Source organism: Nycticebus coucang, chromosome 7 (genome assembly GCF_027406575.1).
Source record: "Nycticebus coucang isolate mNycCou1 chromosome 7, mNycCou1.pri, whole genome shotgun sequence".
NCBI classification, from domain to species: Eukaryota; Metazoa; Chordata; class Mammalia; order Primates; family Lorisidae; genus Nycticebus; species Nycticebus coucang.
The window spans coordinates 103,882,839-103,896,143 of record NC_069786.1 but is presented as its reverse complement, the minus strand read 5'-3'; the positions used below and the strand labels follow the sequence as shown (position 1 = coordinate 103,896,143).

The window sequence follows — 13,305 nt, the reverse complement described above, 5'->3', positions numbered from 1 at the left end:
TGAGGCAAGAGAATCACTTAAGCCCAAGAGTTGGAGGTTGCTGTGAGCTGTGACACCATGGCACTCTACCCAGGGTGACAGCTTGAGACTTTGTCTAGGAAAAAAAAAAAAAAGATAAAAAAACCTCCTCCTGAGGATCCCCCTTCCCCCGCCAGACAACTTAATTGACCCACTGACCCGCATGCATGGACCACACAGACATGCCGCCATGCACACCTCTCAGTCACAGCGTGCCTCCACGGAATCTGCTGCCTTGCTCTAATCCCATCAACTACAGCTCCTCACAGAAGTCTGCTCCAGTAATGAAGGCTCTAGCCCACAGACCCTCTCTGTCTCTCTCACTCTCCTTCCCCACCGGCTGGTTGAGTGTGCTTGTTCCAGATGGCTCCACCTTTCCTGTTGGCCCTTTGAGATGTGCTCTTCTCTTCTCTGGGATCGGTAATGAATGCACTGCTTTTATTATTTCACTAGATTTTGGTCTTGGGGGTTTTGGGTTTTTTTTTTTTTTTTTTTGAGACAGTCTCACTCCTGGGTAGAGTGCCCTGGCATCTTGGCTCGCAGCAATCTCAAACTTCTAGGTTCAAACGATCCTCTATTGTAGCCTCCCAAGTAGCTGGTGCCCGCCATAATGCCTGGGTATTTTTTAGTAGAGATGGAGTCTCACTGTTGCTCCGGCTGGTCCCCTCAGCTCAGGGAATCCCGCCTGCCTCGGCTTCTCAGAGTGCTGGATTGCAGGCGTGAGCTCCTGCACCTACTTCATGCTTTTTTCTGTGCTACCTCCTCTGTGTCTGACCTAACTCAAACACCAGAACCTAACTCTCCAGACAGTCAAGCTCTCCTACAGAGTAGCTTACTTCATAGGAATAAATCGGATTCAAACCAGACAGGAGCCACAAAGGCATCTGCCAGTATAAACAAGTTTCCTGCGAGAAGGACACCTGTTTCTAGGCCAGGTGCTAGGTATTGGACCAGGATAAAGAAGTAGCCCGTGAAAGACACATTGCAAACACCCACAACCACCTCCCCTGGAGCCCCTTCAGGGCAGCGGTAGACTTTATAGCCACTCTCTCTCAGGACCAAATCAGAGGAAATCCAATTGGCAAAGAGAGCAAAGTGTGTGGTACCCGCCACGAAGGGTCCATCTTGCTCACTCCCGGCGCCTAACTATACTGCGCTCCCACATGACTAACACCCTGTGGGGATGCGGGGTGCAGCGCTGCTCGCCGGAGGTCCGCTGCACCCGTGTGCGCCGCACAGCGCCTCTGCCGCCTGCTGCCTGCGGTGTCTACCCTGAAATGCTGCTGTTGCCATTATCAGCAAAAATCCTCCCCAAAAGAGCAAAGTAACAGACCGGCACCTCTGATCTGATCTAAGGAGAATACACCACACAGAGGCTCCTGATTGACTAGATTAAAGGCAAGATAAGATTAAAGACCAGAGGTTCCTCTCTGCCTTTCACCAAAGGGAGCTAAAGAGCATGCATCGAATTGTGAGATTATTTCCTCTGCCCAAAATGAGGCTAAGGGCTAACCCTTTAATTAATTAATTCCCATACCAAGGAAAGGAGACTTCCCCTTGCAAAAACTGAATTGGTGGCTCATACTCAGAGTACGTGCACTAACCCTAAGAAGGGGAATAATCACAACAGGAAACAAATGGCACCACCAAAGGGTAAATACAGCCACAGCCTACGATCACTAGGTTAGGGCCTTCCTTTCTTCTGTCACCATTCATCCCCCTGACCCAAAAGAGGTCCATAAGGGAACTCCAGAGGAGAACGTGGCTGCCTGTGAATGGGACCCACCAGAACGATTCCAGGAGGTTGCCACTTACATCAGAGTCTACTCCATACCCGGGAACTTGTCAGGTAAATATCCAAAGACAGAGGCAAAAAAAAGAAAGAAAGAAAGAAAGAAAAAAGAAAAATTTAGCCACCTAGAAATACAAGACATTCTAAAGATTTTACTTTTTAAAAAGGAGAAGGGAAGGCCAGGCAGCATGGTTCATGACTGTAATCCTAGCACTCTGGGAGGCTGAGGCTAGTGGATTGCTTGAGCTCAGGAGTTCAAGACCAACCTAAGCAAGAGTGAGACACTGTCTCTAGTAAAAATAGAAAAATTAGCCGGGTGCTGTGACAGGCGCCTGCAGCCCCAGCTACTAAGGAAGCTAAGTCAAGAGCCCAAGAGTTTGCAGTTGCTGTGAGCTACGACTCAATGGCTCTCTACCCAGAGTGACAGAGTAAGACTCATTCTAAATAAATAAATAAATAATAAAAAGGGGAAGAGGGCAGTAGGACTAATTATCTGCCAAGTGAGGCTCTGCCAGGGAGAGGCTACTGCTGAGGAGCACCAGGACCTTTCCTCTTATCACCAAAGAAGGAAGCTAAGACCTTGGGCTTCACGCTTCAGGTGGCCTAAACCAACCAAACAAAAATACAAACAAAAGAGGGGGGAAAGATTGTGGGTCAGGTGACATTAAGAGCAAATTAGAAAGAATCTACATTACCAAAAAAAAAAAAAACCAAAAAACCCCCACATACTAAATGGCAACTTTGAGTCACATTTGTGCAATGAAAATATCTTGAACATTTTGAGTTACTTCTAGTCCCATGTCTTTAGAAAAATGGATTCCAGAAGAAAACCACTCCTTCAACTTGACTCTCCCTGTCAAAATTGTGTGCACTACGAAACATCTTTGGTTGTGGTAGTCCAGAATTCCTTACAATTTTATTAATTGCTATGAAAGATTGGAAATTTCAGCCTGGCACAGTGGCTCATGCCTGTAATCTTAGCACTCTGGGAGGTGAGGCAGATCGCCTGAGCTCAAGAGTTTGAAACAAGCCTGAGCAAGACCGAGACCCCAATCTGTATTGAAATAGAAAAACCAGCCAAGCGTTGTGGTAGTCACAGCTACTCCAGAGGCTGAGGCAACAGGATCGCTTGAGTGCAGGAGTCTGAGAATGCTGTGAGCTAGGCTGTTGCCATGGCATTCCAACCAAGGCAACAGAGTGAGCCTCTGTCTCAAAAAAATAAATAGATAAATAAAAATAAAAAAGAAAGAAAGAAAAAAAAGATTGGCAATCTGAACATGAAATATACATGATATTAAATTGTGAATTAATGGCTTATGAACATTAAAAGACCTCGGTATTTGAAATCCTCTTAAGGAAAAATTGCCTCCAGTCTTTAAGCTGGAAAGTCATTGGAATAACTGTTTAAAAAAGGATCACGGGGTGGCACCTATGACTCAGTGGGTAGGGACTGAGGGTGGTGGGTTGGAACCCGGCCCTGACCAAACTGTAACAAAAAATAGCCGGGTGTTGTGGTGGGACCCTGGTAGTCCCAGCTACTCAGGAGGCTGAGGCAAGAGAATCACCTAAGCACAGGAGTTGGAGGTTGCTGTGAGCTGTGACGCCACAGCACTCTACCAAGGGCAATAAAGTGAGACTCTGTCTCTAAAAAGTAAAAAAAAAATTTTTTAAAGAATCACAATGGTTTTTTTTAGATTTTCTTTTTTGAGACAGTCTCAAGCTGTCGACCTGAGTAGAGTGCCATGGGCGTCACAGCTCACTGCAACCTCCAACTCTTGGGTTCAAGTGATCCTCTTGCCTCATTTTTTCTTTCAGTAGAGAGTGTCTCTCTTTTGCTCAGGCTGGTCTCGAACTCATGAGCTTAAGCAATCCACACACCTTAGCTTTCCAGCTGGGATTACAGACGTGATCCACCATGCCCCGCCTTTTTTTGTTTTGTTTCGTTTTGTTTTTTGAGACAGAGTCTCACTTTGTCACCCGTGGGTAAAGTGCCCTGGCGTCAGAGCTCATAGCAACCTCAAACTTTTGGGCTCAAGCGATTCTCCAGCCTCAGCCTCCCAAGTAGCTAGGACTACAGGCACCCGCCACAATGCCCAGCTATATTTTTAGAGATGAGGTCTCGCTCTGGCTCAGGCTGGTCTTGAACCTGGGAGCTCAGGCAATCCACCTGCGTCGGCCTCAAGAGTGCTAGGAATACAGGCGAGAGCCACTGCGCCTGGCCCAGATTTTTAGATTTTCGTTATGATACGTTAAGAACTGGGAACAAGGCTACATGTGGTAACTCACACCTGTAATCCTAACACTTTCGGAGGCTGAGGTAGGTGGATTGCTTGAGCTCAGGAGTGCCAGACAAACCTGAGCAAGAGCAAGACCCTGTCTCTACTAAAACCAGCAGGGCGTTGTGGTAGGCACGCATAGTCCTAGCTAGTTGGGAGGCTGAGGCAAGGGGATCACTTGAACGCAGGAGTTTGAGGTTGCTGTGAGCCACTACACCACGGCATTCTATCGAGGGTGACAGAGTAAGACTCTATCTCAAAAGAAAAAAAAAGAATAGGGGACAAATTGAAATGTGTGTGAACTGATCCTCAATGTAAGCAATACAATCTCAATTATGAAAGAAAGAAAGAACGAAAGAGGGCGGCGCCTATGGCTCCGTGAGTAGGGCACCATATACTGAGGGTGGCAGGTTCAAACCCGGCCCTGGTCAAACTGCGGGTTCAAACCCGGCCCTGGTCAAACTGTAACAAAAAAATAGCTGGCCGTTGTGGTGGGCGCCTATAGTCCCAGCTACTCAGGAGGCTGAAGCAAGAGAATCACCTAAGCCCAAGAGCTGGAGGTTGCTCTGAGCTGTGTGATACCACGGCACTCTACCAAGGGCAACAAACTCTGTCTCTATGAAAAAAAAATTTTTTTAGGAAAAAAAAAAGAACGAAAGAAAAAAAAAAGTTTTGAAGAGAAAACAGGGAAGTTTAAAATCTTGTGCACTGTCGGTGGAGAAATATAAAATAATGCAAGCTTATAGAAAACACTATGGAAGATCTCAAAAAGGACTTCTATGAGAACTCAAAGTAGTCAAAATTATAGAAATAATAGAAAAGAGGTTACCGCTGGCTAAGAAAGGAAGCAGAAAGAGTCAGTGTTTACTGGCTACAGAGTTTCAAATTTGCAAAAAGAAAAATTTCTGGGGATCTGTTGTACAAAAATATGACTATTAACATTACTAACTGTACACTTAAAATGGTAAATATGATAAATTTAATGTTTTGTGTTTTTCACTGCAATAAAAAAAGTTCTGGGGGGTGGCAGAGGGGAATAAAGAGCAAGGGGCAGACTAATTTCAAGGGTCCTCGCTGGCTCCACACTAAAGCTCATTGCCTTCGAGAAGCTGCAATTTGCCAACAAGGCATCACATGTGAAAAAGTTATGATTTACTTAGAGACACTTAGACTCGCCAAAACTCGTTTTTACACAACTGGGGACCTACTCTATAGCCCAGAATCCTCTCACACTACTCTAACTATCCAATCCTAAATTTGTACCCCTTGCGTACCTTGCTTTGCCCATTCCTTCCCAAGATAACCACAATCAAGCTCCACCAGCAGTTGCCTGTGCCAGCTCCTCCGGCATGGGCATCTCCCTGTGCGGTGTGTTCTGCCTCCCCATGTCTAGAGGACTGTGAGTATAAAAAACAAAAACAAAAACAATTTCCTCCTCCTTTGCGATCATTTGAGTGTCTGTGCCTTACTGCATCTGCACAAACACATCCAGGGTACATTTTTAGGACAACTGGCACAGTGAGAAGGGTGCTGGCCACCCGACAGAGACAGGAGTCCTTAGTGATCTCTGGGCTCAGTAACTGGTCCCAACCACTGCCTCAGTGGGCGGCGTCGGTGTTGGCACACTTGCTGCATCATGGTTACTGCCAATGTTGTTTTTTGTTGAGTACTGTTGTAATTTCCCAACCGAAGATTGGGGAGCTGGAAAACCCCAGTTGTCCTGGAGCTGCCCCGGAGAGTGCTGCGCACAGAAGCGCTGTTAGTTCTGACCTGCGCACGGGCTGCACCCCAAGCAGGACTGTCGCCTGCGCTGCTGCACACTGACGGTTCCGTGACAGAAGACTACAGCCTGAGGTACTCTCACTCGAGAGTTCCAGGACAAAAATGGAGCATAGCACCCCAAAGAGTTTCAGAACGAGAAAACTGGGGTGTACAGTACCACAGAGGGTTCCAAAGTGAGAAGAGTGGGGCGCACGGTGCCGCAAACAAGACAAGAGAACTGCTTCCTCAGAGACACTAAAGGATTCCAACACAAAGGGCCTCACGGGCACATGTGGCGCTCCGGATCCCCAAGTGCAGTTTTTTGACCGAATCCAAATTTCACAGGAGGATTTGTTCTATAAAACCTGGCTTCGGCTTTTAAAGAGCACGTTTATTAAATGATTGTAAAGTGCTGATTGGTTGCCACTGGACATAATTGAAACGGAATAGGAAGACGGTAGCAAATCCTTCAGGACAAGGTTTTTAAAACAAAAACAGAGTTGCAATCTTGGCAGAACTGGACAAAGAGAAAAGAAAATTACTTATGCTGAACCAGTCTTCAACAAATCATCCTGGAGCTAGCATCGCACTCTCCAGACCTGCTCTGAATAAGGACTTCCGGGATCATGCTGAGCCAGAGCACGTAGCAGCCCAGCAGAAGGCAGCTTGGCAGCATGCTCATGCACATTCATCTGGACACTTCATAACTCAAGACTCTGCATTTGGGAACCTTATTCTTCCAGATTTACCTCGCCTTGACCCAGGGTGAAGAAAATATTTGTGATGAAAGTGACTTCGTGGGCAGCGCCTCTGGCTCAAAGGAGTAGGGCCCTGGCCCCATATGCCAGAGGTGGGGGTTCAAACCCAGCCCCAGCCAAAAACTGCAAAAAAAAAGAAAGTGACTTCGTAATACCAAATGCCAAAGCTACTATCATTCAGTGCTATACAAACAGTGACTTTCAGAATTTCAGTGAACTTCTGTATTTTTTTGCTTCTTTTAAAGGAAGGAACGTATAAGTGAAAACAAAACAACCAAAAATGATAACTAGGATGATGGAGAGCTTTAAGAGCTGTATTGTCTGAGGCACTGATTATGCTGCCCATGACAGCAACTGTTCTGAAATGCTGTTTGATTTTAACTCTAAATCGGATTCTGAATTGGATGGTCATATAAAATCACACCCTAGCCCCCAACAGGTTTGACTGAATATATCATATCCATACTAGATTTTCAAGAGTCATTTATAGTCCTTACCTTAAAGAAATGAGGGTGCTTTATAACGTGTGAACCAATAGGCTTAAATAAGTTACATTCACATTTGGTGTTTGAAGGATTAGTATCAGTATACCTTTTGATTTTATAGTTAACAAAAGAACCTGAAATATTCTTTGTGAAATTGTATTTCCCCTATTCTCAATTCTAAACAAAAATAAGACTAAATTACAAGACTTATTACTATTTAAAGATAAATAGTCTTATCTTTTTAAACATATGCCATAATAAATGATGTGACTAAATGCTATTAAAAACAATTATAATAAATGTGGTGGCTTTTAAATTTGTACATGCTCTTATGGAGCATTACTATATAAAACAAACAAACAAACAAAAAAAAAAAAAAGCCCTGGATTCGGTCAAAAGCCAGCACTCAAGGACCCAGAAAGCCACTCGTGGCCCCAAAGCCGCAGGTTCCCCACCCCTGCGCGAGTGATACTGCAAAACAATCGAGGTGTGGGGTGTCCCCAAAAGTTCCATGACAAAAAGAATGGAGAGTAAGGTACTCACCAAAAGTACAGGACAAGGAAGACTGGGGTGGGCAGGACTGTACACCGTTCCGAGAAGGGAAAACTGAAACACGTGGTATTGCAAACGAGTCCAAAACCCCCAGAGCAGGTAGTAGCGCCAAGGGTCCCGAGAAGAGAAGCCTGGAGCGTGGGGCGTTCGGTACCGCAACCGATTCCAACACGGCGGGACTGGGCCGTGTGTACTGCCAACAGTCCCAAGACCAGAAGACGGAGGGGTCTGGTACCCCCAAATAATTTGAAGACAAAATACTGAGGTGTATGGTGCTACAAAAACGATTTCAAAATGAAAGAACTCCAAGACGAGGGTTGCGAGGTACCGCAAATGATTCCAACCTGGGAAGACTGGAGCGTGCGGTACCGCGGCTGATTCCGACGCGCAAAGCTAGGGGGTGCGGTACTGCCAAGAGTCCCCGCACGAGAAGAGTGAGGTTTGCGGGACTGCAACCAGGCCAGCGCGACCAGAGAGCTAGCACATGGCGGCGGCAAAAACAGAGGGCCAAATAAGGGCACACAGCGTCCAGATGTTCAGAGCGCTTGCTACCGCGCGGCACACGGACGCTCCGCACATTTTCCTACCAGGCCTGGCCCTGTGCAATGCTTTCATCTGGATGCATGTCCTCCAGTCCTAGCCTTTGTCATATAAGGATCATCAGGAAATAGACCGTTTTCCTGAGTTCTCCTAGCTAATCTAGCAAACTGACGAATGCAAGGGGGGCAGTCGTAGGGAAGCTTCGATGTATGACCAGTAAGTTCCAAGCGCAGGTGACAACCTGGACATGCCACTGGCAACTGAAGTGGGACTCGTCTTTGAACGTGGGGTCTGCGCTATCTCCAGGCAGGTAGGGTCAGAACTGAGTTAATTTGTAGGACACCAGTTGATGTCCTCAGAGAACTAGGGAATTGCTAGGTCTGGGGAAAACTATTATGGCAAAAGTAAAGTACTGAGAAAACTGTAAGCATATTAAAGAAAAAAAAAGTTTTGTCCAGGTGCGGTGGTTCACGCCAGTAATTCCAGCACTCCGAGAGGCAGAGGCTGGTGACGTGCCTGAGCTTAGGAGTTCGGAGACCAGCTTAAACAGAAAGATTGAGACTCATCTCTACTAAAAATAGAAAAAACAGACCAGCGTGGTGCTTCACACCTGCAGTCCCAGCTCCTTGAGAGGATTAGGAAAAAAAGATCGCTTGTGCGCAAGAGTTTGAGGTTGCTGTGAGGTATGACGCCACTGCACTCTGCCCAAGACAACAGTTAAACTCTGTCTCAAAAAGCAAAAAACGAATAAACATAAACCAGTTTGTAAACCTTATCATACACTCTGTGTCTGGCATGTAGTAATCCATTATTATAATGTTCTACCTCCACTACCCCCATATTTCCTAGCTCCTCCTCTCTTTCTAATGTTCTTCTAGTTTCTACTTTTTTCGTTTTTCTTTTCCTTTTTTTTTTTTTTTGAAAGTCTCACTTTGTTGCCCTCCGTAGAATGCAGTGTCAGTGTATCTCACAGCAACCTTAAACTCTGGGCTTCAAGTGATCCTCTTGCCTCAGCCTCCCAAGGAGCTGGGCCTACAAGCACCCCGACAATGCCTCGCTATTTTAGAGACTCCCTCTTGCTCTTGCTCAGGTTGGTCTTTAACTAGTGAGCTTACTCGATCCACCCTCCTCAGCCTCCTAGAGTGCTGGGATTACAGGCATGTGCCACCATGCCCAGCTTTTACTCAGCTCTACATAGATAAAAAAGCATACTGGTCACACGTACCATATAAATTTTTGAGCGTGATTATTTCCTGTTTCTTCATCTCTGATCTGGGGAAGAAATTCATGAATAAACCATTCTACCTTTGCTGTTGCTATACAAATGACACGCGATAATGTATTTAAGTGCCTAGCACAGTTCCTGGCTCATACTAAGAACTCAATAAATGTGTGATATCGTTGTTATGATCTTATCCGATCTATCCTTTTATTAGGGTGAATTATAGGATAACTCATGTGACCAATAATAAGACTTTTTGAAATGCAGCAAATTCTTGCGCTTCTAGCTAATTTAATTACCAATTACTCTAATCAGAGAGCTTATTTGATGATATTATTAGTGGTTAGTTTTGATAACTTTTTTTGTTGTCTGTTTGTTTTAGAGACAGAGTCTCACTTTGTCACCCTCGGTAGAGGGCTGTGGCATCACAGCTCACAGCAACCCCCAGTTCTTGGGCTTAAGCGATTCTCTTGCCTCAGCCTCCCGAGTAGCTGGGACTACAGGCAGTTTTCTTTTTTTTAACAGGCAGTTTTGATAACATTTTGGATTCATGTTTCATCTTAAGAGAAAACATCAGATGAGATACCACTGTGAGCAACACCAAAACTCAGGCAATGGTTCCTACAGTAAACCCATACTGCACTCACTCCCTCCTTGACAAAGTAGGACATTTTGAATCTGTGATAACGTACTACTAAAAGGGTTTATTTATTTTACATCAAATGATTCTTGTAGATGAGTTCCTTCCTGATGATGACTATCAGTACAACAAAACTAGGCTTCCTGTTAATTATCTTACTGACCTGTGATAATCCAACTGGCTAAAGAATTAATCAAATGTATGCCTCGGCAAGGAAAAACCCAGAAAATAAATTCTGTTTGGGCACTCTTTCAAGTTTAATTGACTAATATATTATTTACTGATTGCTTGAGAAAAATGTAAAAAGGAGTAGTTATTTATTTATACCATAATTATAAATGAAATAGTCCAGACCACGGTGTCCCTCCCAGAAAAGGAATAAAGAATTTATCTAGGGTTGGGCGGCGCCTGTGGCTCAGCGGGTAGGGCGCCGGTCCCATATGCCGGAGATGGCGGGTTCAAACCCAGCCCCGGCCAAAAAAAAAAAACAAAAAAAAAAGAATTTATCTAGGGTCATTTTACCATATTCTAAATTTCCCCCAACTTCTTATTTAGTCCATCTAAAAAAACTGTAATTAAGTATACATTTATGTGTGTATATATGTTAATAATATCACTGCAGAGGTGAATACAGTTAATAAAATGAAAGTCCTTACAGGAAAGAATGACAAACAGAAAGGTCATGTTTGATGTTACCAATACAGCTGGGTAATAGAATATATAATTTATATTAACATAGCATTTTCCATAAGGTAACTAAACAACTGACTAAGCTGCTATTTCCTGAACTTGCTGGTGGTTTGCTCTTCTAAAGGGTAAATGGTATTTTTAGATGCTGCTTCCCTAAATGACACTTTCTTGACCTCCACAGACCTATGCCCCAATCCAAATCAGGGTCTTTACTCAATGCTCTTCACTTTGAGCAACTATTGGTTATACAGACGTATGTGAAGGCTTCCCTGATGAATGTCTGTCTCCCCTACCAAGCTGTAGTTTTTACCTTTATACTCCCAGAGTCTACCTAGCGCAGTACCTGGCAAATGCTAGGGCATAATAATATGTATTAACAAATTTAAAGTCTATTCAGTGAGTTTTTTTTATACAGGTATATATTTATTCCCTCCTTTTTTTTCTTTTTTAGAGACAGAGTCTCACTTTATCAAGTGCCCTGGAGTCACAGCTCACAGCAACCTCCTACTCCTGGGCTTAGGCGATTCTCTTGCCTCAGCTTCCCGAGTAGCTGGGACTACAGGCGCCCGCCACAATGGCTTTTTTAGTTGTTGCAGTTTGGCCGGGGCCAGGCTCAAACACGCCACCCTCCATGTATGTGGCCAGTGCGCTACCCACTGAGCCACAGACGCAGCCTTCTATTCAGTGAGTTTTGATAAAGGCATTCATGCCTGTGCGCATCTTGGCAATAACTAATATTTATTTTTACCTAAGAAGGCAAAGGTACATTTTGTTTTGTTTTGTTTTGTTTTTTTAGACAGTCTCACTTTGTCGCTCTGGGTAGAGTACCCTGGTGTCATAGCTCACACCAACCTCAACTCTTGGGCTCAAGCGATTCTCTTGCCTCAGCCTCCTGAGTAGCTGGGACTACAGGTGCCTGCCACAACACCCAGCTATTTTTAGAGCACCCCATATGCCAAATGTGGTGGGTTCAAACCCATCCCTGGCCAAAAACCGCCAAAGGGGAAAAAAAGAAGAAAAAAAAATTGAGATGGGATCTTGCTCTGGCTCAGGCTGGTCTGAACTCCGAAGCTCAGGTGATCTGCCCGCCTCGGCCTCTCAGAGTGCTGGGATTGCAGGCAGGAACCACCACGCCTGGCATGGCTTTATTTCTTAATTATCACCAAATCCATTAATTCCTGTTTCATTTTCTCTTTTTTTTTTTTGAGATAGAGTCTCACTATATTGCCCTCAGTAGAGTGCTATGGCATCACTGCTCACAGCAACCTCTAACTCTTGGGCTCAATCGATTCTCTTGCCTTAGCCTCCCCAGTAGGTGGGAGTACTGTTGCCTACTACAATGCCGGGCTATTTTTAGAGACCGGGTCTTGCTCAGGCTGGTCTCTAACTCCTGAGCTCCAGCAATCCATCCGCCTCCGCCTCCCAGCAGGTTAGGATTACAGACAGGCGCCACCCTGCTGGTCACTTTTTTGTTTGTTTGTATGTTTTTGTATTTTTTTTTTTTTTTTTTTTTTTTTTAGACAGAGTCTTGCTTTGTTGGTCAGGGTAGAGTGCCATGGTGTTAACCTAGCTCAAACTCCTTCCTGGGTTCAAGCAATCCGCTTATGTCAGCCTCACAAATAGCTGGGACTAAAGGTGTCAGCCACAATGCTGGGCTATAATATTTTTATTTTTAGTAGAAAAGGGGTCTCACTCTTGCGCAGGTTGGTCTCAAACTCCAGAGCTCAAGGGATCCTCCCAACTAGGCCCCTAGAGTTTAAGGATTACAGGCATGAGCCACCACACAAACTCCAATTCCTCTTTTTTATTAAAGTTGTTAAGAGAATGTTGAATACCTAGGAAAGCTAGCCTCACTCCTGAGAGATGTGTTAAATCTGTTCAGCCACTGAATTAGACCAGGACTTTTGACTGACAACAGGCCCCACTTTCAGGGAAAGATGATATTTTTTTCTGAACCATTATCAAGAACAAATGAGATCACTATAAACCATTATTGTCTAATCATATGGTGCTTATAATTAAACCCAGTTTACCTAACTCCATTCAAAAGGAAGCAAGTACAACCATATCTAATTACCCAAGTAGCATCTAACACATATGCTAATACCCAACATTTTCTGAGTACTTGGTAAGTCCAACACAATGCTAAGCAACTTTTCGCATTTAATTCTCACAACAATCCTGTGAAGTACTGTTATTATTTCCAGGAGGCTGAGACAGGCTGAGCAATTAGCAAAAGTAGTGAAGACCAGGCTAGACCACTGGGCCTCTCTGACCTCAGGGCCCTCCTCCTTACCCAGTATAAACACAGACTCTCTAGTAATTGTAATTATCTCCCTTACTGAATTGCGAGAGCCTCAAGGAAAAGGACTACCTTTTACTCACCCCTGTATATCTACCCGGGCAGAATGCAGGAACATACTAAGACTCAGACTTAGTGAATGAAGAAGGAAATGCTTTCTCAGTCATCAAAACTATGCTACAGGGCGGCGCTGGTGGCTCAAGAAGTAGGGTGCCGGTCCCATATGCCAGAGGTGGCGGGTTCAAACCCAGCCCCGGCCAAAAAAAAAA

General features: G+C 44.7%; 1 protein-coding gene across 1 annotated transcript; it reads left to right on the top strand.

Moving 5' to 3' along the window:
• Nucleotides 1-6,252: 6,252 nt before the first annotated feature.
• Nucleotides 6,253-6,616, top strand: LOC128589762 (SOSS complex subunit C-like). The gene has a single exon (XM_053596470.1). The coding sequence runs from the start codon at nucleotides 6,392-6,394 to the stop codon at nucleotides 6,614-6,616; it is 225 nt and encodes a 74-aa protein (XP_053452445.1). The 5' UTR covers nucleotides 6,253-6,391.
• The last annotated feature ends 6,689 nt before the right edge of the window (nucleotides 6,617-13,305 follow it).